The sequence below is a fragment of the Lactuca virosa genome, chromosome 1 (assembly GCF_052849685.1).
Source record: "Lactuca virosa cultivar CGN04683 chromosome 1, Lactuca_virosa_CGN04683_v6, whole genome shotgun sequence".
Classification (NCBI taxonomy): Eukaryota; Viridiplantae; Streptophyta; class Magnoliopsida; order Asterales; family Asteraceae; genus Lactuca; species Lactuca virosa.
In genome coordinates, this window is record NC_136426.1 from 47,688,416 (window position 1) to 47,716,136 (window position 27,721).

At 34.2% G+C, this 27,721-nt stretch overlaps 2 protein-coding genes and 1 long non-coding RNA gene across 5 annotated transcripts; 1 reads left to right on the plus strand and 2 right to left on the minus strand.

Moving 5' to 3' along the window:
- The first annotated feature begins 6,680 nt into the window (after positions 1 to 6,680).
- Positions 6,681 to 8,016, plus strand: LOC145121581 (uncharacterized). The gene is made up of 2 exons (XM_079057320.1): positions 6,681 to 7,528; positions 7,623 to 8,016. The coding sequence occupies exons 1-2, from the start codon at positions 7,188 to 7,190 to the stop codon at positions 7,732 to 7,734; spliced, it is 453 nt and encodes a 150-aa protein (XP_078913446.1). The 5' UTR covers positions 6,681 to 7,187; the 3' UTR covers positions 7,735 to 8,016.
- Positions 8,017 to 10,818: 2,802 nt separating this feature from the next.
- On the minus strand, positions 10,819 to 12,740 carry LOC145104583 (uncharacterized). Its single transcript, XM_079041804.1, has 2 exons — positions 11,405 to 12,740; positions 10,819 to 11,307 (listed from the first exon to the last, which is right to left on the minus strand). Exons 1-2 carry the CDS (start codon positions 12,611 to 12,613, stop codon positions 11,149 to 11,151), a joined length of 1,368 nt encoding a protein of 455 aa, XP_078897930.1. The 5' UTR covers positions 12,614 to 12,740; the 3' UTR covers positions 10,819 to 11,148.
- An 11,408-nt stretch (positions 12,741 to 24,148) lies between these two features.
- On the minus strand, positions 24,149 to 26,576 carry LOC145104588 (uncharacterized). Of its 3 annotated transcripts, none has more exons than XR_013707105.1 (5): positions 26,247 to 26,576; positions 25,082 to 25,162; positions 24,846 to 25,000; positions 24,623 to 24,743; positions 24,149 to 24,548 (listed from the first exon to the last, which is right to left on the minus strand). It is a non-coding gene; the product is annotated as an uncharacterized LOC145104588 (long non-coding RNA). The 3 variants fall into 3 exon arrangements; XR_013707106.1 differs by having other exon boundaries at positions 24,846 to 25,012; XR_013707107.1 differs by lacking the exon at positions 24,846 to 25,000 and having other exon boundaries at positions 26,247 to 26,573.
- Positions 26,577 to 27,721: the final 1,145 nt, after the last annotated feature.

The window sequence follows — 27,721 nt, forward strand, 5'->3', positions numbered from 1 at the left end:
ATATAAAGAACGCCGAAATCCGAGTTATAACGAAGAAGTTATGACCTGTCAAAGTTTCGCGACAAAACCGGCACGACACAGCGCGACGTAAATAGTGAATTTACGTTAGAACGATATTTGGCCTTAGCGATCTAAATGAAAGTCGTATAATACGTTAAATCGAGAGCGTGCATAAAAAGAACGTCTAAATCTGACTTCGTATGAGGAAGTTATGATTTTTCGAAGTTTCAGCATTAGCAGTATGCAGCCCGAAGTTCGAATATGAGATCGAGTGATTTCTAGCCGAAACAATCTAAACGAGAATCCAAGATCTCATCGATAGTAGTCCAACGATAAAAAGACAGACGAAAACGGACGTCAAACGAAGAAGTTATGGATTTCTAACGGAGTTTTCCTGTCCCGGCCTACTAAAAATAATATAATAAAAATATAATAAAAATAAATCAAAATTAGCCGACGAAGTCTAAACGAGAGTTGTAAGCATAATCTCACCTACGCGTGGATATAAAGAACGTCGAAAACGGAGTTCGTATGCGAAAGTTATGAATTTCTGAAGTTCGGGGCGCGAACCCCAAAACTGTCAGAGTTCACGACGTGAATACAGTGTTCACGACGTGAACTCAGTATTTATGACTTTTGGAGCCTGACAGACGCAAGTTGCGATGACGCACCTGATGACTATTGAACTCACGACATGAATATTTGAGATTCACGACTTGAATCCAGAAAAATGGCCCTATAAATAGAAATCAAGGGTCAGCCGATTTTGGTTGCTCCTCCCATACTCTCCCACTCCCGATACCCTATCTAAGCCCTATTTTAACCCCCCGAAGCCCCGGTATCATCCCGAGACCCGAAGCAAGTCCCGAAGCCCGAAAATCCTGAGAAGAAAAGAGTTTCCGAGTCGAAGCTCTGCCTGCAAGAAGCTCGGTGTGTGAAGATCTTCTAGTTTCACCGAAGAAATACTACTCTTAGAGCCGTAGTGCTGCCCGATCATCTTCTGATCAAGTGAGTGTGTAGTTACTTTCTTCTAACACATAGATATGAAGTATTTGCTATGAAATACGTGCTATGTGTTTATATATTGTTTGTTTACTTGAGATGGGTGTTGGATGAATATTTTATATAGGTTTTAAATGACTTAAACCGTATATGTATTTTATATCTACAAATATGTTGGGCAGAACATGGGTAGATGAAATATTTGGTGACTATGAGACGTAGTGCCTATTGTGTAAACCCTGGTGACTATGCGACGTAGTGCCTATGCGACGTAGTGCCTATTGTGTAAACCATGGTGACTATGCGACGTAGTGCCTATTGTGTAAACCCTGGTGACTATGAGACGTAGTGCCAATTGTATGAACCCTGGTGACTATGTGACGTAGTGCCTATTGTATAAACCGTGGTAGCAAATGGACTTTGTGCCAATTCCTTAGGTCAATCCTTAGGAATAAATGAACGATGAATAGTTGATTCTTAGGGTAAATCTTTAAGAAACAAAAGGAGATAATGGGGATGGGTAATTAGGTTGATTGTTTGATGATTAAATATAATAATTATATTATTGTGGGTTGAAAACCCTACATGCTCACCAGGCTCCCAAGCCTTACCCACTCAGTTTTCTTTGCATTACAGGTAATGGCACAAGAGTATAAGTTGGTGGACTTGACGAGAGATTTTGGATTATAGACCAGTAGTTATAAATGACTGTTGTAAGGTCTATTTTATACTGTTTATGCTTTTGGTATGTATCGGAACATGACATCCCGAGGTTTTATTATTAATGAAAAGTACATTCTCTTTGATAAATTCTTATAACATTTTGTTTTGGGAACAAATTCCGCAACTCTTTTAATCAAATGATTACTCTGATTTTATAAAACGAAGCATAAACAAACCGGTCTTTTCTGGCCGTGAATTTGGGGATGTCACAGTTGGTATCAGAGCATTAGTTTAAGCGAACTAGGAATTTGTAGGATTTCTAGACTTAAACTTAGGATGCTAAGCGATGATTGTGAGTTGAGTGTGTCTTTTATATTTTAGGTAGTACACCTAAATTAACACGAGCACTAGTTTATTTTAGGAAAGTTGCCTAAAATGCTTTTATGTGCTAAATGTTATATGTTTGCCATATATGATATTATTTGTCCGGATCTATGGTTTGTTGCCAACCGGATCTGGAAACCTTATGTGTTTAGGATTCTAAGCGTATGACTACGGTATTAGAACTAGCATGTAAACGTTTCGGAGTGATAAGGAGATTTATACGTCTATCGTAATTAAAGCTTTCTTATCTTAAATTCTCGCCCGGTACACCGAATGTCTGCTTGGATGTACAAAGCGTTATGGTGAAGACTCGTAGAGAATTGAGTAAATGGAGGAAATGAAAGGCTTCTGATAGTGAATGACACCTATCGGAAGATATCGTAAGAGTGGTATCTTGCCTTTAGAATATGTCTGATAAAATAACGGAACGTTTAGAGGAGTACAGTACGTCTGAGGTACACCTTCGATTGGCAGGATGATGGAACGATTGGTGTAATTCTTGAAGTTGTCCCATAGTCTGGAATTTCCATCACCAACCCAGTTGAAGTAGAATTAATGATTGAAGATACGCATGGAAGAAGTCCTAGTAGAGTCTAGGAAAATTTCTATGATTATATGGACACATTCGTATGTGTTAAATTGTTTGGTGATTTTAGGACTTGGGGACTGCAAGACAATACTTGGGACGAGTATGAGTAGGTGTGAATAGTAGTAGAGATCTATACTACTGGAAGCACAGGACTCACGCTTGGATCAGGGAAAGTCACAAGGTTACCAAGAAGCTAGTGATTGATTCTGTTTTTATTCAAGTATGTCGTTACCATTGTTTCGGTAGTGACTAAGAAGATGATTGATATTCTGACCCTAGCGGTCATATCAAATTGAGTCCGGCTACGATGAGTTTGTTACGTGGTTCATAGAACCAAGTTCGAGGTAGCATCTGACTCATGTCAGAAGATTGAAATCAATGCGATCGATAGCATCACGCTCGTTGTTAAGGAAGCGTGTAGCTAGAAATGCTACATGTAAAAATGTGATTATATCACATTAGAATATGAAGGAAGGTATATTCCATTCTAGAATTTGACCCTAAGAGACTTGAGTCTAAGCGTTGCATCATACGATGAGAGGTCATTAGAACATGACCCATCGGTCTGTTACAATAGATAAAGGAAAGTACTTATCCTAAGAAGAAGAAGGAGTCCTCAATAAGGATTTATTTTGTAACTCGAAGGTTACGATTGAAAGTCCAACATAGTACGAAGAGCAGATGCAGGATTGAGCACTACCTGCTATCGAGAAGTCCAAGAGTTAGATACTCTTTCGAGGAAACATAGAACTTACAGTTATTACCTAGGATGAAGAGATAACGTATGGAATCAGTATACAAGTCTTATTTCGTTGATGATTCCGGGACGTAATCATCCTAAGGGGGAGATAATTGTAACGCCCGTAGATCCGGGCTAGTCAATTTAGAGACGATAAGCATCAAAAAATGACTTTTTGATGGAAGATTATTTAGAAGGATTAATCTTAACTAAGTTATAGTATATGTTACAAGGATTCCGTACATATAAAGAACGCCGAAATCCGAGTTATAACGAAGAAGTTATGACCTGTCGAAGTTTCGCGACAGAACCGGCACGACACAGCGCGACGTAAATAGTGAATTTACGTTAGAGCGATATTTGGCCTTAGCGATCTAAATGAAAGTCGTATAATATGTTAAACCGAGAGCGTGCATAAAAAGAACGTCTAAATCTGACTTCGTATGAGGAAGTTATGATTTTTCGAAGTTTCAGCATTAGCAGTATGCAGCCCGAAGTTCGAATATGAGATCGAGTGATTTCTAGCCGAAACAATCTAAACGAGAATCGAAGATCTCATCGATAGTAGTCCAACGGTAAAAAGACAGACGAAAATGGACGTCAGACGAAGAAGTTATGGATTTCTAACGGAGTTTTCCTGTCCCGGCCTACTAAAAATAATATAATAAAAATATAATAAAAATAAAGTCAAAATTAGCCGACGAAGTCTAAACGAGAGTTGTAGAGCATAATCTCACCTACGCGTGGATATAAAGAACGTCGAAAACGGAGTTCGTATGCGAAAGTTATGAATTTCTGAAGTTCGGGGCGCGAAACCCCAAAACTGTCAGAGTTCACGACGTGAATACAGTGTTCACGACGTGAACTCAGTATTTATGACTTCTGGAGCCTGACAGACGCAAGTTGCGATGACGCACCTGATGACTATTGAACTCACGACGTGAATATTTGAGATTCACGACTTGAATCCAGAAAAATGGCCCTATAAATAGAAATCAAGGGTCAGCCGATTTTGGTTGCTCCTCCCATACTCTCCCACTCCCGATACCCTATCTAAGCCCTATTTTAACCCCCCGAAGCCCCGGTATCATCCCGAGACCCGAAGCAAGTCCCGAAGCCCGAAAATCCTGAGAAGAAAAGAGTTTCCGAGTCGAAGCTCTGCCTGCAAGAAGCCCGGTGTGTGAAGATCTTCTAGTTTCACCGAAGAAATACTACTCTTAGAGCCGTAGTGCTGCCCGATCATCTTCTGATCAAGTGAGTGTGTAGTTACTTTCTTCTAACACATAGATATGAAGTATTTGCTATGAAATACGTGCTATGTGTTTATATATTGTTTGTTAACTTGAGATGGGTGTTGGATGAATATTTTATATAGGTTTTAAATGACTTAAACCGTATATGTATTTTATATCTACAAATATGTTGGGCAGAACATGGGTAGATGAAATATTTGGTGACTATGAGACGTAGTGCCTATTGTGTAAACCCTGGTGACTATGCGACGTAGTGCTTATTGTGTAAACCCTGGTGACTATGCGACGTAGTGCCTATTGTGTAAACCCTGGTGACTATGAGACGTAGTGCCTATTGTCTGAACCCTGGTGACTATGCGACGTAGTGCCTATTGTATAAACCGTGGTAGCAAATGGACTTTGTGCCAATTCTTTAGGTCAATCCTTAGGAATAAATGAACGATGAATAGTTGATTCTTAGGGTAAATCTTTAAGAAACAAAAGGAGATAATGGGGATGGGTAATTAGGTTGATTGTTTGATGATTAAATATAATAATTATATTATTGTGGGTTGAAAACCCTACATGCTCACCAGGCTCCCAAGCCTTACCCACTCAGTTTTATTTGCATTACAGGTAATGGCACAAGAGTATAAGTTGGTGGACTTGACGAGAGATTTTGGATTATAGACCAGTAGTTATAAATGACTGTTGTAAGGTCTATTTAATACTGTTTATGCTTTTGGTCTGTATCGGAACATGACATCCCGAGGTTTTATTATTAATGAAAAGTACATTCTCTTTGATAAATGTTTTGATAAATTCTTATAACATTTTGTTTTGGGAACAAATTCCGCAACTCTTTTAATCAAAGAATTACTCTGATTTTATAAAACGAAGCATAAACAAACCGGTCTTTTCTGGCCGTGAATTTGGGGATGTCACAGTTTAGGCCATATGCCATAGGTCTTAAGCCATAACAACGTTGAACCTTTTTAAGGCATGTATATAACAGTTCTCAAGATTCCAATAACAACATGGAACCTTTTAAGCTTGGGCCTTTCTCCACAAGCCATTGACACTGTGTACGCTTTATGCCTTGTGCCATAAGTCATATGCCTTAAGTCGTAAGTCATAAGATTTAAGATTTCTTCCCTAAACTATAAGCCATAGACCCTTTGTCATACCCTATGAGCCCTAAGCCCTAAGCCATATTTCAGAATCCCTAAGCGCTAAGCCATAAGGCATAATCCCTAAGTCAATAAACCTAAAGCATAAGCCTATGTCATAATCCCCAAGCATAAGCCCAATGTCATAAGCCTTTTCCCTATCGCATAAACAATAAGTCATAAGCCATAAATCATAGGCCTTAATCCATAATACATAAGCCCTTAACCTTAAGCATAAGTTCTAAGCTCTAATCCATAAGTCATAATCCCAAAGCCATACACGATAGACCCTAACCCATAAGTAGTATATTTATTTGTGTTTTTAATATAATAATAATAATATTAGTTTTTTATTGTTTTTTTACAGAAAAAATCTTAGTGATAAATTAATTATTAATTTGTGATATGCTATAACCGAGAGCAAATGTTTAGAATGGATTATTTTATCGATTTATTTTTTTTATTTTTTTAAAAAATAAATTTATTTTATTTTGTAAACTGACCAAAATATGTACATTTTTTTACAAAAAACTTTTATCATTTACATAATCAAACATTTTATTCAAGAAATATACATAGAGTCATAGAGTTATAGGTAACAATTTTTTTTTATCTATGTAAGCATCATTTATTTTTTCAAATAATTTATTCATAAAAAAGTTAATAAAAAATGATATGTGAAAAAAGGACAATAATGGTAGCTACCTATCACACTTAATCGATATTTTTGAGAAAATATAATACTTTAACAATAAATATTGAAAAACATGATATTACTATGAAAAAAAAATACTAGTATGATAGGAAAAGTTAAAAATTATATTGTTATTCGACTATTTCTTAAATTTTGCTATCAAAATTAAAAAAAAAACAATTAATAAAGAAATGAGAAATCAAGTAAATATTGATCCAAGGTTTTGGGGTTTTGGAATTGGGATGAGATCTTGATTCTTGAATTAAAAAGAAAAAGCAAACGATGCAAAAATTTCATTCAACCGGGAAGAGATATGGAGATGTCCACTAACATATTTGGCACGAAATTCAAAACCCTCAAAATCTTCCCCACAATTCAACCAAGCGCGCCTTTTACCCCCAATTTCTTGCCCCCAAAAACCATTTACGAGATTTCTACAACTCTTGATTCAATTGCAGTAGCAACAAAGCTCACTCCTTTCTTCACCCTGTGTTCATCTATTGTTGCTTGCACAATTCACTCAATAGCCCAAAACTTTAACAAATTTTTTTTTGAATCTTTCCTTCCACCTTATAGGGTTTTCGGTTGTTTCTGGATCTGTACCCGTGTTTCTATATACATACATAAATAGCGTCTGAATTCAAACACGAATCTACGCTTACACAACGAATCTACGCTTACACAGGTTTTGAATTATCGACTTTTGTGGGTTTTAATGGCTTCCGATATGGAAACCCTAGAGAGTGAAAAACAAGAAGACGTTCCCGACGTCGAAATGAAGGACAAGGAGGAATCCGAAAAGAAAGGCGAAGAAGAGCAAGAGACTAAAGAAAAAGACGAAGAGAGCGAGGATGAAGAAGAAGCTAAAGACGAAGAGAGCGAAGATGAAGAAGAAGAAGATAGCGCGAAAAAAGCCGAAGGCAGCTGGAAGAAAAAGAAGACCGATTCGAGTTCTAAATCACCTGCTACGCCGACTGAGAGGCCAACCAGGGAAAGGAAGACCGCCGAACGCTATACGACAATCTTTCTGCTAGCAAACCGATTTCCATACAACAAGTATGTTACGATGGAAATCCCATTTATCTTTCATTGTTGTTCTGATTAGAAATCGTGTAAGTTTTCTTACTTGCGTTTGTACGAATGGATACAGGGCCCCGGATCTCAGCTCAAGAAAATTCCAAGCGGTGCATATCTTGATCATCTCTGTGCTTGATTTATGTTCGGTTCTAAAGTTGGATTTGAAAAATTATCAAAAAGAATAAACCCTCGAAGCTCTTTAATCATTCATAGGGAAAAAACTATAATAACAGTACATGATTGTTCTCTATACTTTCTTGTGAGATTCTTGCAGAAATTTGAAGCTTATAACTTCTGAGAGATAGGTTAGTTTGATGTATAGGTTAGAGTGAGTTTTTTTCTGAGTTGTAATTGTATCCAAGAATTATTGACATAATATGAGAGTTCTTTTTTACTTTTGGGTTGAATTTATGTATTTTGACATCATGTTTGATTCCTTTCTAATAGAAACTTATCATGTTGGTAAATATTTGTCCCTGATTCACCTTATAAGTTGTTTCATTTATATGTGTGTCTGGTGTGTTCTTATCTCTAAGTGTTTGTATTTTTCAAGGTACTTTTGGTATTTTATGTATGGTTATGATGTGTTATGTATTTAAGTAAATTCCTATAAACCACATTGCATTAGAACGCATAGTCTTTTGTCTTTTTGATTTGGATTTGAAGTGTTACTATGTCATGAAAAAAATTATGTTAGTATTTTTATTTGGATTTTCTGTTTTATTGTATGATCGTATTTTCTTCTGACAGTTAGGTAGTTTAAGTTCTCAACTTTACCAATTAAGTAGGTGGTATTGGAACTTGGACGAGAGAAATGAAAAACTTTTTTTAGAAGGTTTTAGATGTTGGTAAGTTGTATTTTGATTAATTATATTGAAAATAACATGTATTAATGCAACTGGAGATTAGGTCATTGCCTCAACTAAAGTATAATTCGGTCACTATTTTAACCTCACAACTTCGATATAACATAAACTGCATATTATAGCAATGTAGTTTCGTTATGCAATGTTAGACAAAGTTGTATTCTTTTCATTTATTTTTCATACTTTTCTGTTAAAGAAAGTTGTATTCTTTTCAGTTTTTAATGGTGTATGATCTGGTGCAATTAAAAGAATAGATGACAAAAAGAGCAATTTGGTCATTTCTTATAGCTCTTATTCAATACAACTATAATGTTATTTGTTTTTGTTTTTATTATTTTTTTTTTGTTTTTTCAGAAATTGTTTCTGTTGAGGTAACTTTACAAAATTGTCATTCAATTTTTTTCATTAATTTATACAACCCTTTAACTGCAAAAAAAAAGCAATGTACTTTTGTAAAATGACATGATTGACCTTTTTGTTCATTTTTTTATTCTGCCAAATGATATCAAAGATAAAAATAGTCAAATTTATGAGTCTTCCAAAAAGTCTAAAATTGTCATTTTTTTGTATAATAACGTAACCAGGAAACAATTTCAGTTTTACAGCAACAAATTTTCATTTTATGAAGAATATTCTTTAAACTTACAAATACAATAGTAAAACCAGAATGAACATTACATAATTATAGTAACATATTCAATGAACGACCCCTAATTATACCGATAAGACATTATTGTTCTTCTATAACTATATTTACATATAGACACATATAATAGTTGTAATCATAACTAAATGCTACCTACACTCACAATATTTGTTTCTTCTCAAAGTCAATTCATCATATTTTGACACACATAATAAAATGTACATGACCATAAACAACCAATACTAACTTGTTTTCTTTTCTTGTGTTAACTAAGTACAACTAGTACAGAACCGCCCTATGAACACACAAATATTTAGTGTGACCATATGTATCACCTTTTAGCTACTTTGTTTGTTATGTGTCTAAAAAGGCACCATGTTATAGACACACATACAACTGCCTCATGTCAACATACGCTTATCTACTGTCTCTCATAAAAAAAAGTACGACAATGATAATCGGTATCTGTGGCCGATTGTGACCTATGGCCTCAATGTTCGAGTGTGACTAATATTTGTCACATTTGGTATAATTAAGTGTGGTTAAAGTTTTGATTATCTATACAATAGCCACACAAACTAATTTAAATGTATCCAAAAACAGTTTGTAAATTTTTTTAATGACCTTTGGCCACACTTTTAATAAAAAGTGTGACAGGCCGTTTTTCGGAAAGCGTGGCCGTATGTCATTTTTGTACTAGTGGACAAAAGCAATAAGTGTCACTAAAGGGTTTTAATGGGAGCGTTTCTAGTGGCACTCATTATGTGTGCCGCTTTTTGTGGTTTTTAGTGGCACTTTTTGTGTGCCACTAAATGACATATTTTTTGTAGTGTAATGACAAGGGTTTTTTCGACGAACAACTCCGTCACTGGAAGCCTTTAACGGATTTAGCGATGAACTTGTCTGTCGTAACTCTGTTTCGTGTAGTGAGAATTGTTCTCCTCCACCATCGTCTTCTGTGACAACGTCAATGTTGCTTACATGTTGGCCAATACAATCCAACGTCAGCTCAAAACCTATTGAAATTGACATTCACTTCATCAGTATAATAAAATTGTTTTGGCCCTAACTCAAATTGTTGGGCTCTCAATATATAGATAGTTTCACGAAAGATCTTTCGTCTTAAACTATTTCATGAGTTCCGGTCAGTTTTAACGGCTGGACAAACCTCCCGATATATAAAACTGCAGGAAGATGTTAAGATATATATATAACTTATATTTATGTTTAACCTCCCAATATATAAACAGGATGTTAACATTTAACATAGACTTTATATCTATGTTTACTGCAACACTTTCGATCGATCATGTGTATCATCCATATTGTAATGTGTATAATTGGAAGGCATCTATTCACATTGGAAAAATACTCTCCAACACAAAAGTTCATCAAGAGCCTCGATCGATAAAAGTTTTTTCGACAGCCATTCGAGCTACCTTTAGGGTGCTCTTATTGGGCATCACCAAATTGTAATAGAAGAACTAATTAGCTTTTCAAAACGAATACAAGAGTTTAAAGAAGTTATTTCTTTGTGCATGATGTCGTAGTACTCTGTCAGCTCGATCTTCGGCTTGTTTCTACAAGGGGTATTTTTTTATTGGTAAGACTATTTTCCATGTCGCAATACTACATCCAATAAATGGTTTTCATAAGAAGGTGGCGTTTTTGTTATTAGAAGATGAAGTCCCCAACTTTTCAACGGACAATGGATAAAAATTGCCGGGTTCTTGTTTTAGCCTACATAAAGCCCAAAATGAACACACTAAAACATCGTTACCAAATTCATCATATATAGTTGGAAAATACTTAAGGACAACATGAACCATCCCGACATGTTATGTATCGAACTCATAAACTTAATCCACATAGTCATCAATGTGTATATGATGCACGTATGAAACCAGATGATCAGTCGTTTAAAACCTGATCAGCTCCTCGCATTGACAACTCTCTCTACAACTCTCTCTCTCTCTCTCTCTCTCTCTCTCTCTCAAAACAAGGATATTAAGAAACAAAGATGACCAGAGTGATCTGGTGATCTGATGGTCAAATGAAGAACAAGTGCCTTCTCTTGCAGCCATAGATCATGGGTTTCCAGCTTGAACTAGTTGACCTATGTATGCCAGGTGCCATGTGAGCACCACCATTGTCGAGAAGTTCAACGTCGACGAGTATGTGCTTAGTTGTAGTTTCTCTGATGATACAGTACTTTTTGTTCCACTGTCCTCCTTTATCTTCTTTATCTATTCAAGCACCCAATCAAGAAAAATCCACGTTAGAATAACCTTTCTATGGATCAAGAAACTAGAAATAAGATATTGTAAAATAGATGCATCTTACCTTTGTTGCTCTAGGCTCCAAAAACATCATATTGATCAAATTCATAAGAAGCGCAGAGAGGAGATTAAATCCTTGAAATACCGCCATCTTGTTGGACAAAAAGAACAAATTTCTCCCGAGGCTTACCAGATACCCGATGAAAGCTGCCCCGATACAATACGACATTGCCCTGAAATACACCATGTGCAACTTATTTATGATCATTCCGTACTGTCGCTTAGGTAGACACTTGCCCAAAACAGAGCTCGAAAAGAACGTAACCCACACTCCCATCCCGTAAGCTGTCGAGAACCCTAATAAGTGACACCAACTGATCACTGATTGTATCTTGTCTATTAATACTGTCGCCATACTGGTAGATCTTGTTAGAAGATCATTCCAACTAGTTTCTTGTACAGTTTTCACTGTTTCTCTCATTTCTTCCACCCCTTCTTCAACTTTCCGGGTAGCGTTACTTTCAATATCTTCCCCTATTCGCTTTGGTGAATCTACAAGATCCCATTGTTCCACTTTAAGTACCGAGTCTTTAAGCGTTCCTTTTGTGCCTTCCCCAGAGGTAAACAGGCCTAGTGGTTTCCCCACAGCATTTTTCACGATTCCAGCCACATCCTTGGCCTTTTCTCCGACTGCTTTAAACTTTTCCGATAGTTTTTCCGATAATTTGACTTTAGGATCACCAACTTTCACCACTTCATCCGTTACTTCTTTCACCTGCTCTTCGAAGTTGTGAAGCTCGCTTGAAACATCAATGCGTTTACCAGAAACAACGTTTTTCGTCTTCTCGATTACGTTCGCAAGCTTATATCTGCACTTGCCGAAGAGCTCTCTCGGCCCAGCTGCGAAGCCACCGGCGTCGATCTTGGCATCGTCGTCGTGTTGTGAAATCGAAACTTTGGTGTTCCCGTCGGGTTCTTCATCGAATTCGACGACAAATCGGTGGTGGTGAGGAGGTGGAGAAGGAGACCAAGTCGCTCCAGTTACCAGCGACGTTAGAACAAGACAAAGGAACACAAGATGCATCGTCTTGATCGACAACTCTCGATTGTTAAGTCTAATCGTTATTGAATTGACAGAGGGACGGTAAGGTCGGTAGATGCAGACCATGGGCTTTAAAGATATGGATGAACAGCAAACGTGGGAGATGACGATCGCGGTGTCTGGACGCGTGTGTGGTGAATGGTTGCATTGTATGATACGTGTCTTCGCCATGAGAGTCTGTCTAGCCGTCAATCGTATTTGGTCGAATCGAGTTCCATAGGTTTGCTGGTGCTTAGATGATAAGCTTATTCTCTTGGAAACTGCGATGACCAAAAAGATTCTGATTTCTTTTGACTTTAATATATGATCGGATACATGAGACGACTCATGTGGCCGACATATATACGGATATGCCACAAGCAAACTCATATCTCCAACCTCTACGATATCTTAAATTTCGGTTCTTTTAACAGCCAAAAATTAATTAAAATGCAATTGGAAAATCAAATATGTTATCATGTTATTTTCACCTTATATATAGAGTAGGGCATTCACTATATAATAATTAAGGGTAGTGATCTATAGATAATAATTTTTGGTCATACACAACAATTTGAGCTTTATAGAATTGTACAGTACAAACATATAAAACACAAATTTTTGTGTATGGCTAAAAACTCCCAACACGGCTGCCAAACACCCTAAACAAACCCAAACAATCACATAACTAAGGGGTTTCAAGATTACTACCTACATAAATATAATATTAACATTCCCATTTAATCAACACTATACAAGAGTTTTAGAATTTCCCACCATGACACATGTTCAATTTTCATTATAAACGAGAATCCACAACTCCAAGCACAGTGATATCAGACTTTCTGGAAACTAGACTTGTAGACTCGATTTCCCATATTTTTCAATTTCATTTTATCCATAATGAGGGCAATCATTGATTATGAGCACCAGTTAGTTCGGGTCCGAACCCCAAGTGGGGGAGAACTAGTCACCCATGGCGATGATGCTCGATGAGGGCCAACTCTTTGTTCAACTGCGAGAGGTAAGAGGTATCTTCAGCAGGGTTGTTATGGTTTTGTAGCTTATGTATTGGATACTAGGGATGAGAGAAAGAGGACGATTGGTGATGTGTCAGTCATTCGAGAGTATTCAGATGTGTTTCCGGAGGACTTTCTCGGAGTGCCTTCGGAGAGGCAGGTTGAGTTATGTATTGATCTGGTTCCAGGTGCGGCTCTGATAGTCAAGGAACCTTATCAGTTAGCACCTCCGGAGATGCAGGAGTTGTCTACACAACTGTAGGAGCTGTTAGACAATAGGTTTATCAGACTGAGTAGTTCACCCTGGGGAGCGCCCAAACGCTTTGTGAAGAAGAAATATGGCTCCCACAGGATGTGCATCGATTACCGGGAGCTAAACAATTTAACGGTAAATAACCATTATCCGCTTCCGAGGATTGATGATTTGTTTGACTAGTTACAAGGTGTGTCTTGGTTCTCCAAGATTGATATGCGTTTAGGCTATCATTAGATGAGGGTTAGGGATGAGGATGTTCAAAAGACGAATTCCAGGGATCGTTATGGTCAGTACGAGTTCGTGGTGATGCCTTTGGGCTCACCAATGCACTGACAACATTCACGGATCTCATGTACAGGGTTTACAGGCCGATGTTGGATTGGTCAGTGATTGTTTACATTGATGATATCTTAGTATATTCTAAGACCAAGGAGTAACATGAAGATCATCATCGAGAGGTTCTAGAGACTCTAAGGAGGGAAAGATTGTATGCCAAATTCTGCAAGTGTGATTTCTAGTTGCGTGACATGTAGTTCTTGGGGAGCCTCTTCAATCAGAAGGGTATATTGGTTGATCCGACCAAGATCAAGGTCATGATGCAGTGGGAGGTTCTGAAGTCTCCATATGGGATTCAGAGTTTCCTTGGTTTAGCTGGGTATTATCGAAGGTTTATTTAGAATTTCTCCAGGATCGTAGTTCCCTTGACCAAGTTGACGAAGAAGTATGTTGGGGGCCTGAGCAACAGTCGACGTTTGAGACCTCGAGGCAGAAGGTATGTGAGGCTCCGATTTTGACACTACCAGAAGGTGTAGATGATTTAGTGGTATATTGCGATATGTCGATTTCGGGATTGGGGCAATATTGATACAGAGGGGTCGTGTGATAGCTTATGCTTCGAGGCAGCTGAAGCCTCATTAGGCGAATTATCACACCTATGATTTGGAGCTGGGGGCGGTGGTTTTTTCCCTCAATATTTGGCGTCATTACTTGTGTGGGGTTCGTTGTATCATTTACATGGACCACAATTAAAGTATCTGATGGATCATCCAAATCTGAACATAAGGCAACGTAGGTGGCTCGATGTGGTGAAAGATTATGATTTTGAGATCCTTTATCACACTGGGAAGGCCAACATGGTGGTCGATGCTCATAGTCGTAAGGCGGCCAATACTCCTATCAGGGATGTATGTTTGAGGATGACAGTGATTACCCTACCATTGTCTAGAACCCTAACCCTTGATTAGCTTATGTGAGCCCTATTTGTGTGTTCTTGGTGCATAGTGAATGAGTAGAAGCTTTTCCTTGAAGATTGTCGTGGCTAGAGCTTGTAGATCCAGGGCCTTCATCACCTTTGCAAGCTTCTGGAGGTATAAAGCTCATACCTTTATGGTTTTATGGTTTAGATATAGGCTAGGTTTTAGATTTTCTTAACTTTTGGTCCCATGGTTTGGCTCTTGTGAGTAAAAGCTACTCCATAGCTCAAGTTTGTCACTTTATGTTGTTTTTGAGGATCTTGTGTCATAAAAATGAAGTCATTGTTGATATTTCCCACTCATGCAAGTTTTTGAGGTTATTAGAGAGTATTATGGACTTAGGGTTTGGTTTTGGGCTCTATTAAGCCATGAAAATGCTTAAAGTTGACGACTTTATCATTTAAGACCTTCCCAAGATGTAGATCTATGAGTTGGACGTTTAGTCTTTAGGTATTAAGAGCTTAAAAAAGTGGTTTTGGGCAACAGAGGATTACGCAGGGCGTAACCGCTGTTTATGCAGGGCATAACAGATTTAGCCCCAAATTGAGCTTGGTACGCTGGGCATAATGGAGGAGTACGCATAACATACTCCTAGAAGTCCATTTAGGCCATTTTTGGACCTTGGGACATTATGGGCCTTGGGCCATGTTTAGTTGGGTCTAGTATGGGAAAGGAAAAATGGTCTTTTACCCTTAGTAAGAGAGAATGTGATTTGGACATTTGATTATGGGTTATTACCCTAATTATTAATTAGGGTTGGTCTTGGTTATGTCCAGTATGAGGAACCTTTGTAGCAGCAGCTCGAGTGTGTAACTTTTTTATCATCGGATTGAGGTGAGTCTCCTCACAGTATTTTCGAGTCGAAGGCACCAATGTCGGCCCATTAATTTATGTTTATAGGATGCTAGTTGTTTTTGTGACTCTTTCATGTATTGTATGTCTTTGTATGTATATCGGGCAGGGCCCGATGCCAGGCGGTGCCTGATGAATGCGTTGGACGGGGCCCATCACCTGTTATTGACATATATGTACCGAGCGGGGCCTGATGTCAGGCGGGGCCCATTATATGTATGGTATGTGGTATTTTGGGGAACTCGCTAAGCTTTGTGCTTAAAGTTTATATTTAAATGTTTTTCAGATATTTCCGGTTCAAAGGGGAAGGGCCTGGCATGATCGCATCGCATCCATCAGTGTTCAACATTTTATGATTTTGGGATTGTACTCTGATAACTATTTTTCCACATTTTCATACTTTGATGGTTTGAAATGAATGATTGATGGTTTTGTTTGACTTAAAAATAAAAAAATTTACTTATTATTTTTGGTATGTTACAAGTATAGTGAGAATACTCACCTTGCTGATATAATCAATAGCTAACAACTCTCACGGCCAACGAACAATGTTATACACCTCCTAATAAACCACACAATATAAACCCTTAGTCTATCTTCTAAAACTAGAAATTTGACCAAAAGTCAACCCTTGCCAAAAGACAACGGTCAAGGTTAAAGTCAACAACTAAAGCCAACATTCAACATCACTAACAGCCGATTCTCACGTCGTGACCAGCCCATGGTCACGTCGTGGCCAACAACTCAACCCCGATCCAAAACTCAAGATTTGAACAACTCGGTCGCGATCAACCATTGTCACGTCGTGATGGCCATGCCCCGACGTCGTGGCAGAGTCCTTCCAACAATAGCAAAAACTCATCGTCACATCGTGACCTCCATATGGTCATGTTGACTACAACAAATTAGAATAACTTAATGCATCCAGCCCTTAATCCTTTAAGCCATCAATTCCAACTTTCTAGAAGGACTTCATACTCCGAAAACCTTCTAAAAATCGATGCTTTATAGACATGCATATCCAATGCATGTCTTGGTCTCTTATTAAGTCAAAATAATGAAAAGTGGAAGCACAATCATATGAATGTCTTAAAAACTTAGCCAAACTTCAAATCTATTATATATAACACTCAAGGGACCTCAAGGATCCATAAATTTGCCAACTTTATGGAAATTTCCATCCAAACTTCCACAACATGACGAAAAAGGGACAATAAGCCTAGATCTAGAAGCTAACAACATATCATTTGGATATTGAATACTTACAATGGTCTAGAAATGGCTTAAATACAAACTCCAAGCTTGCCAAGAGGTTCTCTATACCACAAGGGCCTTCGTCTTCCCTCCAAGTGCACCAAATCATCAAGGGTAGGCTCACAAATGAAGAAGAAGGTATTAGGGTTTGCTTCAAGGTTCTAGAGGGTGATGGAGGCTGGAAATGAAGCCCTAAATCTGAGATTAATGGTTTAAATATGAAGGAAATCCTAAAAGATCATGGACTTGGGTTGCATCCATCCTTACGCCGTGACCATACCCTTGTCACGCCGTAAGATCCATCCGAAACGCGTTCTCATACTTGGTATGTCGCATCATGACAACCTTCTTGTCACGTCGTGACATGGTTTTCCTTAAAAACCATTTCTTTGACTCCTTAATGTCATACATTGATCAATTCTAAGAGATGGGTGTAACATCCAAGAATATCATAAATGGTTATATTACGTACTGGATGTTTTAAAATTTTGATCATATTCTCATAATACCTAAGCAACTTTTGTTCCCATTCCCAGACTTCCTGTGTGTATAGGTGAAAATTCAAAACATTAAAAGATTAAAGCAAAAGAAGTTCAAATTGGAAAATCATGCAAATCCACTTCCTACTATTATGACAATTACATAATTGAAACAAATTATCCTAATAAATATTCATGAACTTACTTGACATTCAAAGACTTTCAAGTTCTTTTACAACTTCAACCATTGTTAGGCAATCCTGTAGATTTTCTTACAAACAACAATAATAAATATTTGAAAAAACTACCAATGATTTTGCATCAATTTGTCCCTTCATATGATAGAAAGATAATATATTCTAATGCTTTGGTTTTTAAGGATTGCATAAAGTATGAAAGAAACAGAAACTGAGAGTATGTGTGTCAAGCAAGAAGTAACGCTAACTGAATAAAATCATATCCAAACTCACAACTTTTCGTCAATAAACGAGAAAAAAAGTCGATTATACATCAAGGGAAATAGGTTATAAAGTGTTTTAGATTTAATCATACCTATATACCGCAAGTTGTCACCAGAGAATCGACTGATTTTCCTATTGTTCCATTCTCGATTTCTCCTTTGTACTCGTACCTGAATCCATCTCTCCCAATTGGTGGTGTCGTGTGGCTGCCTGTATGTATGTGGTTGTTTCGATTATGTGGACTACGTAAACAGTGAAAAAGATGTTGGTATTAGAGCATCTCCACCCACCCCCAAACTCTATTTTTCCTCTATTTCCTCCCTTATTCTCCGCCAATCCTACCCCATTTTAGGAGAGATAAATAGTATTCCATCAAATATTGAGGAACACTATTCATTTCTCCCAAAATGGAGTTGAAGTTTCAGTTGTCGGTTTTAGTCCATCTCTTTTTATTTTATACATTTGAAGTTTATTTTTATCTACTAACTATAATTTAAATGTAATATTTAATATTTATGATATTTTGTTATATATTAATCTATATTAATTAATTATAAATATAAAAAAAATTTGTGTATCAAATTCATATAAAAGTTTAAATACATAATAAAAATTTAAAAAACAATAACGTATTTTATAAAAGCTTATTTAAAAGTGTGTATGTGTAATATTTCTATAAATTCATGTATAATATTTATTTAAAAATTTGTATGTATAATATTTATATAAATGCATGTATAATATTTTATTTACAAGTGTTAAATAGATATAATCTTATTTATTTAATATTAATGTAACGAATAAAAAGATAGATTATATATATGTTAAGCCAGTTAGTAGATGGGGTGTATTTGAAAATATATGTAAGTTGCAAAATAGAATATACGAGAAATATACTTTTTGGAGTAAAAAATGGAGTATCGTTGGACATGAAACACTATTTACCTCATTTTTACTCTATTTATGGGAGGGGGGTGAAGATGGGTTGGAGATGAACTTATGGTGGCAGGGCTTTAATGTGGTGGTTTTTTACTAGTATAAGGATATTTAAGACGTGTAGGCTGATGTGAATGAGGAGATGGTAATGGTGTATAGTTACTGCGATTATGGTGGCTAAGGGTTCTCAATGGTCATCTGGTGTAGAGTTGTAGGAATAATGGTGGCTAAGGGTTCACGGTGGTGATCTTTGTAGTGGATGGCAAGAATTCAAGCCCTAATTTAACTAGAGAGAATGAGCAATTGATGGATGAATGCTATTTTTGTGGAAACCGTAAGAACTAAAATTCCTTTACTACCCTGATGCTCATTTAATAATTACACATGATACTGAAAATTTTAAGATCTTCATAAAGGGCCAATTTATATTAGCCTTCGATCTTAATATTTGGAGAGTCTTGATTTGTGTGTTCTCAATCTTTTCATTGTTCTCGATTTAACCTACCTACCTACCTATATATATATATATATATATATATATATATATATATATATATATATATATATATATATATATATATATATATATAGGGTGAGGTTCAATAAAGAACCATTATTAACAAGGAACCAAAGAACTAATCGTAAGCGTCAGAAATCATAATGATCAACGACTAAGATTGGACGCACATACATTGGATTATACCAAAAACTCACATCTTTACTAAAAAAACTCATCTTTTTTTTTCGTTAAATTTTTTTTAGGCCATGTTTTTTATCGAAAAAAAAACAAATATACAATTATTCATGATTTTTCGTCCTCTTTCCATAGAGATCCAAGTTGATATATAAAAAACAAACATTTTTTTTCGAAAAAACTCACTTCGTTTTGTTGTTTTTTCTTCAATATTTAAGTTTATTTTTATCCAAAAAAACTAACTATAAATCTTAATTTTTTGTCCTTTATTAATTAACATCAACATCAACAACAACAACAACAACAAAAAAAAAAAAAAAAAGCCTCGATGAGTTCAAACTGTAATATTTCAATTTTGACATTCACAATGTGAATCTGACTTACTATTTCAACTCTTTGATCATTTACAAATTAATTTAATGAAATTTACATATGAATTTAAATATATTTTCATGTAACTTTATAATATTTTAACGTTTTGATTACTAATAAATTAGTTTTTAAAATCAACAAATGGATTTATTCACATTGTGAATCTGAACTGTATATAATTTAGTTTTCAGAATTTACAATGTGAATCTGACCAGATTCGCAATATGAATATGAGTAGATTACCAATGTGAATCTGAGCAGATTCATAATGTGAATTTAAACTGAAAATTTGTTTTTTTTTTTTATGAATCTATGTTTAAAGAGTACCAAAAATTTTGAATTTTGATATATTTATTAAATTTTTTCGATAAAAAATAGGTTTTAACTTTTCTAAAAACAAATGAATGAATTGGGCTTTTCTGGAAAAAAAAAATCATTATTTTGTATATCAATATGGATCTCTATGGAAAGACAACGGAAAATCATGAACAATTGTATATTCGCTATTTTTTTTTGAAAAAATAAACATGGCCTAAAAAAATTAAACGAAAAAAAAAGAAATGTGTTTTGTTATAATCCGGTGATTGCTTTAAATTTCGATCTTTTATATTGGTTCCTTAGTTCCTTGTTTTATTAATAATGGTTGTGTATTGAACTTTTCTATATATATATATATATATATATATATATATATATATATATGTTCTATGGAAAACAAAAAAACCCTAAAAATACATTAAAAAAAATACTTAGATATCACAAATCTTTTTTTGATTTTATATTATGAAAATTCGCAACTTTTTTTACATTTTCGTTGAAATTTTTTTTTGAAAAAAAACCAAAAAAAATCGATTTTTTTTTCAACGAAAATGTAAAAAAAGTTGCGATTTTTATAATATAAAAAGTCAAAAAAAACAAAAAAAGATTTGTGATCTCTAAGTATTTTTTTTATGAATTTTTATTATTTTTAAGGTTTTTTTGTTTTCTAATATAACCATTCTCTCTCTCTCTCTCTCTATATATATATATATATATATATATATATATATATATATATATATATATATATATATATATACTAGAAAAGTTTGAGGCCCGTGCTAAGCACGACCCATGGGGGATAATTTTGGTATCTTTTTTTACCGTTAACTAAGGTATATTGTGCATATAACCAAAAAATAAAAATACAATGCTATAAGTGGGTGTATTTTCTAGAGTTAGAAGTCAATTCAATCTAGACATGTTTTATGAGGGAGTGTTGATTATATAACTTACTAATAATGTGTTTGTATAGAGCGTTCATAGTAAAATAATGCCACAACTAAGGCACCAACAATAAAGAGGAACTCCCTTTGTATGTCGGTGTAGCTTAGGATAATCACCTTGATATGTAAAGATTCATGACGCTCATGGAAAGCAACATAGATCAAGATCCGTGATCCACATCTTACGGCTAAACAATTCATTTTTAACATTGATTGATCCCATAGAATAGAGAGTTTTTGACAGATATCCAATTATTTTGCACAATCCAGCATATAGCCAAAAAATCATTATTGAAAACTTAAAAAACGTCAATCAAACCTTACATGAACACTCTACATTGCAATCTTGTAGACATACTTTGAATGCCTGAGGTGTATATATATATATATATATATATATATATATATATATATATATATATATATATATATATATACCCTAAAATAAGACAAATGTCAAATAATAGCAAATATAACATGAATGTATAGTAAAGTAAGGGGATGTTTGGTTCACTGGAACAATGGAATGTAAATGAATTAGCTAAACTGGAATCCAATTACACCACATTTGAGTGTTTGGTTCAACTTTTTGAGATAGAAATGGAATCCTTAATGAATTTTTTTCCCACCAAATAAATGAAAGTGAATTCCTTTATAGTTTGGATGGAATTAATTCAAATTTAGTGGTAAAGTGCAAAATTACCAAATTACCCTCTACCACCATCACCACCAACACCCACCGCTACTGCTACCAACCACCAACTGTCACTGCCACCGCTACCTACCACTACCACTACCATCGCCACCACCATCACCATTCACCCTTTATAGTTTGGTGTTTTTTTTCATAAAAATGGATAGAAACAATTTTTATTTGGGTTGGCTTTTCATCAAACACCTCGTGGTCATCCCTTATTGACGAACAACAGTCCATATTTTAAACCCTTCTTTCTTCCTTAGTAGTTAACACAAAATTTATAGTCACTTGATAAAATGTAGAGCTCATTCTCAAAATTTACCATCATTTATAAGTTGAGAATTTAAGAAACCCATAAGGATGGCGATGGATATTCGGAAACATACTAAAGAAAAAGATGTGTATCAATAAGCAGATTCTCTGACCACCGAGTGAAATCTATGGTTATACCCCGGCCCAGTTAATGGGATTTTGTAGGGACCGAAACAAGGTATATAGGTTGTTTTTTTCAAAAAAAAAAGGCCAAGAAGAGATGATTATATTACTTCATCAAGTAGTGATTATGCAAGCTACTCCACGTGTGGAGATGGAAACAGTAGTAATGATGAAGATATAACCACAATCAAGGGTAAAAATGGAAATAATAGTTACAATTAGGCATATGAGATCTTCTTCACTAAACAATAGTTACAATTATGATAACATTTATAATATAACAATGGAAAACAAAACGAGGTGATTAAAGTCTGTTATTACCATTGCAACACAACCAGAGAATGAAGAAGGTATGATACGAAAAGGGATGAGCTAAAAGAAGATATGGTGTACGATTATGATCATGATTAAGATCACCTATCGGAACGTCCACCGTAAGTTACAATTTAAGATCCTTTAACCTAAAACCAAAAAAAAAAAAATGATGATCAATGATTATTAAAGAGTGGGAGGCTAAAAGTGTTCAAATTTGAGGTGGGATGAAGTTTACCCTAAAGTGTCTACAAACGACTGAACATCATATATTATTAACAAAAAGATAACCCTAGAATTGGAAGACCATGTTATAAAAACTATGAATGTCATGACCCTCCACCTACGGTAAAAAAAAAGTGTATAGATAAAAACCTAAGAAAAAAAGTAAGGGAGTTTTCACGTTTTTAATGAATTTCATTCCGTTTCATGAATGATGAAATCCATATTTTGTATGAAAAAAACTTCAGATCTAACATGACTTGGTCCGACCACAAAAATCATACTCCTCTAATTGCAAATTTCAGATCAATAAATGATTAATAAAGATGGTAGATTCAAGTATCTGTATGATGTTCTATGTGATGTTACCTGCAATGTGTTCATTATATAATTTAATTTGGGTCCGTTTAATAGGATATAAGTTTTTAATTAAGATCTTATATCAATAACCTTTGCATAAGATCTTATATCAATAACCTGCATATAATGATTGATCACACTTAATTCACAAATAGTATTTAAAGATATAATGACCTTCACATCTTATCAAACACAAACAAATAAACCATTGCACTTGTTAAAATGAAAAAAGTAAACCCAAAGCAAAGTATGTTAGAGTAAACAATTATAAACTAAAGAAACCTACCTGAGATTTAGAAATAAAGGTTGGGTTCTTTTTATTAAGTATGACGTAATGGCAGAGAGGAGAGACGGATATGACTATGGTTATCCAAACATCAAATGGGTGGGAATCAAACTCTTCGGTGTCTCTAAAAAAACTATTAAAAAAAAAAAAATCGCCAGGACATGTATGCTTGTGAAATTTTGGAAGCATCTAAATTTTCATGATGATCTATCAAGCTTAACATATCACAACTAACTGATTCACAATTATCAACAAAGAAAGTACAACAAAGTATTAAATCATTCTACAAATTTAATAGCTAAGCGATAAACTATTAAATGAATTTGTAGATATATATAGAATGGTAGCTAAGTAAAACTCACATTCTCATGAACTATCATATATTTATTAATGTAATGGTTATTATATAAGAGATGTAAACTATTATAAATTTATTAATGTAATGGAATGTTATATTATGTACTATTTTCAGAAGCAACAACAAATAATTAGACTGAAAAAAAATATCAAACTAAATATGTAATAATATATCATCTTTGGAATTAATTACATAAAATATAACATAATGCGGAAATGATCAATATAATATACAAATGGAATTAGCACTATCAAATATAATTATAGTTCAGAAATTTTATTCAAATTTGATAATTGTCAATTTCTATTTCATTTTTTTGTTGGTCTTGATGTGCCAACTGTCGATGTTTCTATCTCTTTTGCTTTCCCATTGTCTTGTTGGTTTCGCTTCTGTGTTTGTTTAGGAAACGTGGTTTTGTTGTTGACAAAGTTTGATCTTCATTTGATTGTTGGATCCGTTGTTTGTTTTCGTTTTGATGTTCTGGGAGTCTATGTGCCTTGACAATGACAAATCTTGTGATAGAGTTTTCTTGGTTCGATGTCTGATATGATCATACATATGCTAGAAGCGGTAATGATCCAATTGATTTTGCAATTATATCTTGTACATTTTGTTCCTGTTTTGTTAAATGTTAATCTTAAATAAAGGAGCGTTAAATTACATTTGTAATATTTAAATTAGTAGGCTTACATTTTCTTCCGCATCTTTGATTTCACTGGGGTTTAATTGAATGAACTTTTCAATTTCTGGCGTTGAAATGCTTGCACCAATTGTTCCGGTTCCATCATCGATTTCAATTATCGCCCTTGACCTTCACATACAAACATATCCAACTTCTCTATTATATCATCACATTTATCAAAAAAAAATTCCAATTTATGATAGCTATTCTCATGTATAGTTTCTTATCTACCTTGGAACAACCACCAACAGTTGTTATTTTTGTCTGAATTTTTGATGGTTGATGATTACCAATCATGGTATTGAAATTTGATGATAAACGTATACCAATTTAGTAAATGCTATATCATATAACTATACTCATGGATGTCTTTTCTTATTTGAGACCTGTAATTGTCACTTCAGATGAAGATTATGATATTGTGCAAGGTAAAGAAAATGGAGAATATTTTGTGAGTAATGACTTACATGTCACATGTGTGGGTAGTTTTGGTTGGAATCACTTTTGCAATTTCCAATCTGGTTCATTTCAGCAGTTGATGATCTGATCTGGTTCATTACCAATAGTTAGTTCATCAAGTTCAATTAACAAATAAATTATGATTGTAAATTTCATTAAAAAAAATAAGTGATTATACCTAAATGCAAGTTTTATTTAAATGATTGGTTGTTCCACTGATTGAATTAATGAAATACAGACTTTAAATGACTGTATTTAACATAAATATATAAAATAAAGATTGTAATGATGTCGTCTTATATCGATTTATATTGATTTTTTATAAATCATGACAAAAATACTAACTTGGTCATTTGATATACATATATGTATTGCTCCCTCTTTTCAACAAATAATGCACAAGGAAATTACTTTAATTAAATTCCCTACATTATACTTGAGACCATATTCAAATTTTTAACAGTTATGAGGAAACATCACCCATTTCATCTAATTGAAGGAACAAAGATATAAACAATATAGGTATTCCAGAAAGGAGAATTTTAATTCACAACATTCAGGGGAAACATATTTTTATAGCTCATGAATAAATATTGATATTAAGATCAAATTTGCACTTTTTGAAACAAGTGACTTGACAGCATACATGGAAAACATATTTTACAGCTCATGAATAAATATTGATATTAAGTTCAAATTTGCACTTTTTAAATCAATTGGAAGTGAATGTTCTATTGTTGCATTTTAAGTTGGTTTATAAGGTCTTATAAATGCAACAGGGGATCTATCATTTCTTTCAGATCATACATATCATTACTTTCAAATTACTTTCATTTAAAACATTTGACAGGAATTGATGAAAAGCAAAACCATATGGGGTTACTCCTATCCTAAAAGTGAGAGTTTTATAACATTAAAAGATAATAATAAAGAAATATAACAACCCATGAAAGGCAAAGGTGATTATATTAAGGAATCAAAAAATTATGGTTTTGCCAAGAAAGATTTTGAAATTACAAACTGGAACAAATCTCTGGAAGAAAATTGTGTTTGGGACTTCCGAGGATAAGGGACAAACTTCAAATAGTTTCATGGAAGCAGAATTTCAAGGGTCGTTCTGATTAAGGGTAAAAAACAACTTGAATTTAATTAGGGTTCTTACAGATAACATACCAGTGGAGGGTTGATAGATTCCTCGTTCTTCTTGATTCAATATGTAAATCGGATGATCTCAGCATATGGGTTTTCGTTTTGGGATGATATGGTCGGATTGTTGTTGCAGATTGGATGGGTATTTCGCAGTGAGGAAGAAAGGGCGCTTTGAGGGCTAATACGATCATTAAGTTGTAATCGACATGACATAAGGTTTTGAGCGACATGTTCGTATTTGCGTTGTAAGCGACATGACCGAACGTGTTGCTATTTGTGTCGTTCCCAATGTAGGGTACGTGGACTTGTTGGAACTCAGCGAATTTTTTGTAGAAGGCTCCTCATGAAAAGGGTTTATATATATATATATATATATTGTTGGAACTCAGCGAATTTTTTGTAGAAGGCTCCTCATGAAAAGGGTTTATATATATATATATATATATATATATATATATATATATATATATATATGAGATAAGAAGAAACACCAAAAATGATAGAAACTGCGACGACAAATCTCGGACCCTTATTCATTCGATTGGTTGGTTAAGATCTAATGTGAAAAAATGAATAATCTTTATAAATATGTGGGTTATTTATGGAAGTATAAAAAAAAGTTTATGGGTGATAAATAAAAATTGAAGGCTAGGAATTTGATTGAAAATTGAACGTTACCAACTTCCCCCCCCCCCCCCCCCACGTGTCGACGCTATAGTCGTTCTTTTGTTTTTTTTTTTAATTCATTTTTAGTTAATAACTTTTTTTCTTTGCAAAAAAAACCAATCTTCTTAAAATTTAATTTTCTACAAAATAAGCACAATCATGAAAATTTGAAAAAATATCTATATTTTTTAATTTTTTATATTTATAAAAAAACAAAGAAAAATAAATTCTCCAAAAATTATAAAAATTTAAGGAATACTTGTACTCACTATTCTGATGACTATGTAAAAAGATTTTTTCAAAAAATAAAGTGTTTTAGATACCAAACTTAAATTTAAAGATTAAAAGTTTTCAAAAAAAATGTTGAACATAATATAATCTAAATAAAGATGATTCAAAATATTTAAGATTTAAAAATGTTATGATTCAATATGTTTATGATGCTTAACTTGTTATTATCTAAAAATATTTTGATTCAAATATTTAATGATCCTTAATTATTTTATTTTTTATAATTCAAAATTAAATTATTCAAAAAATATAATGATCCAAATGTTGTATCGAACAAAAACTTTATTTAATTCAATATATTATGATCAAAATTAATATGATCCAAAAATGTATGACGCATAATATCGTTATGATTCAAAATACTATGATTCAAAATTTTATGATCCAAAAATAATATGATTTAAAAAAAAATATGAACGAAAAATATTATGATCTTTAACATTATTATAATTTAAAATTTTATAATTGTTAAACATTAAAATTCAAACCGATATTTAGTTTAAAAAGTCAAAAAAAAAAAACAAACAAAAAATAATCAAAAA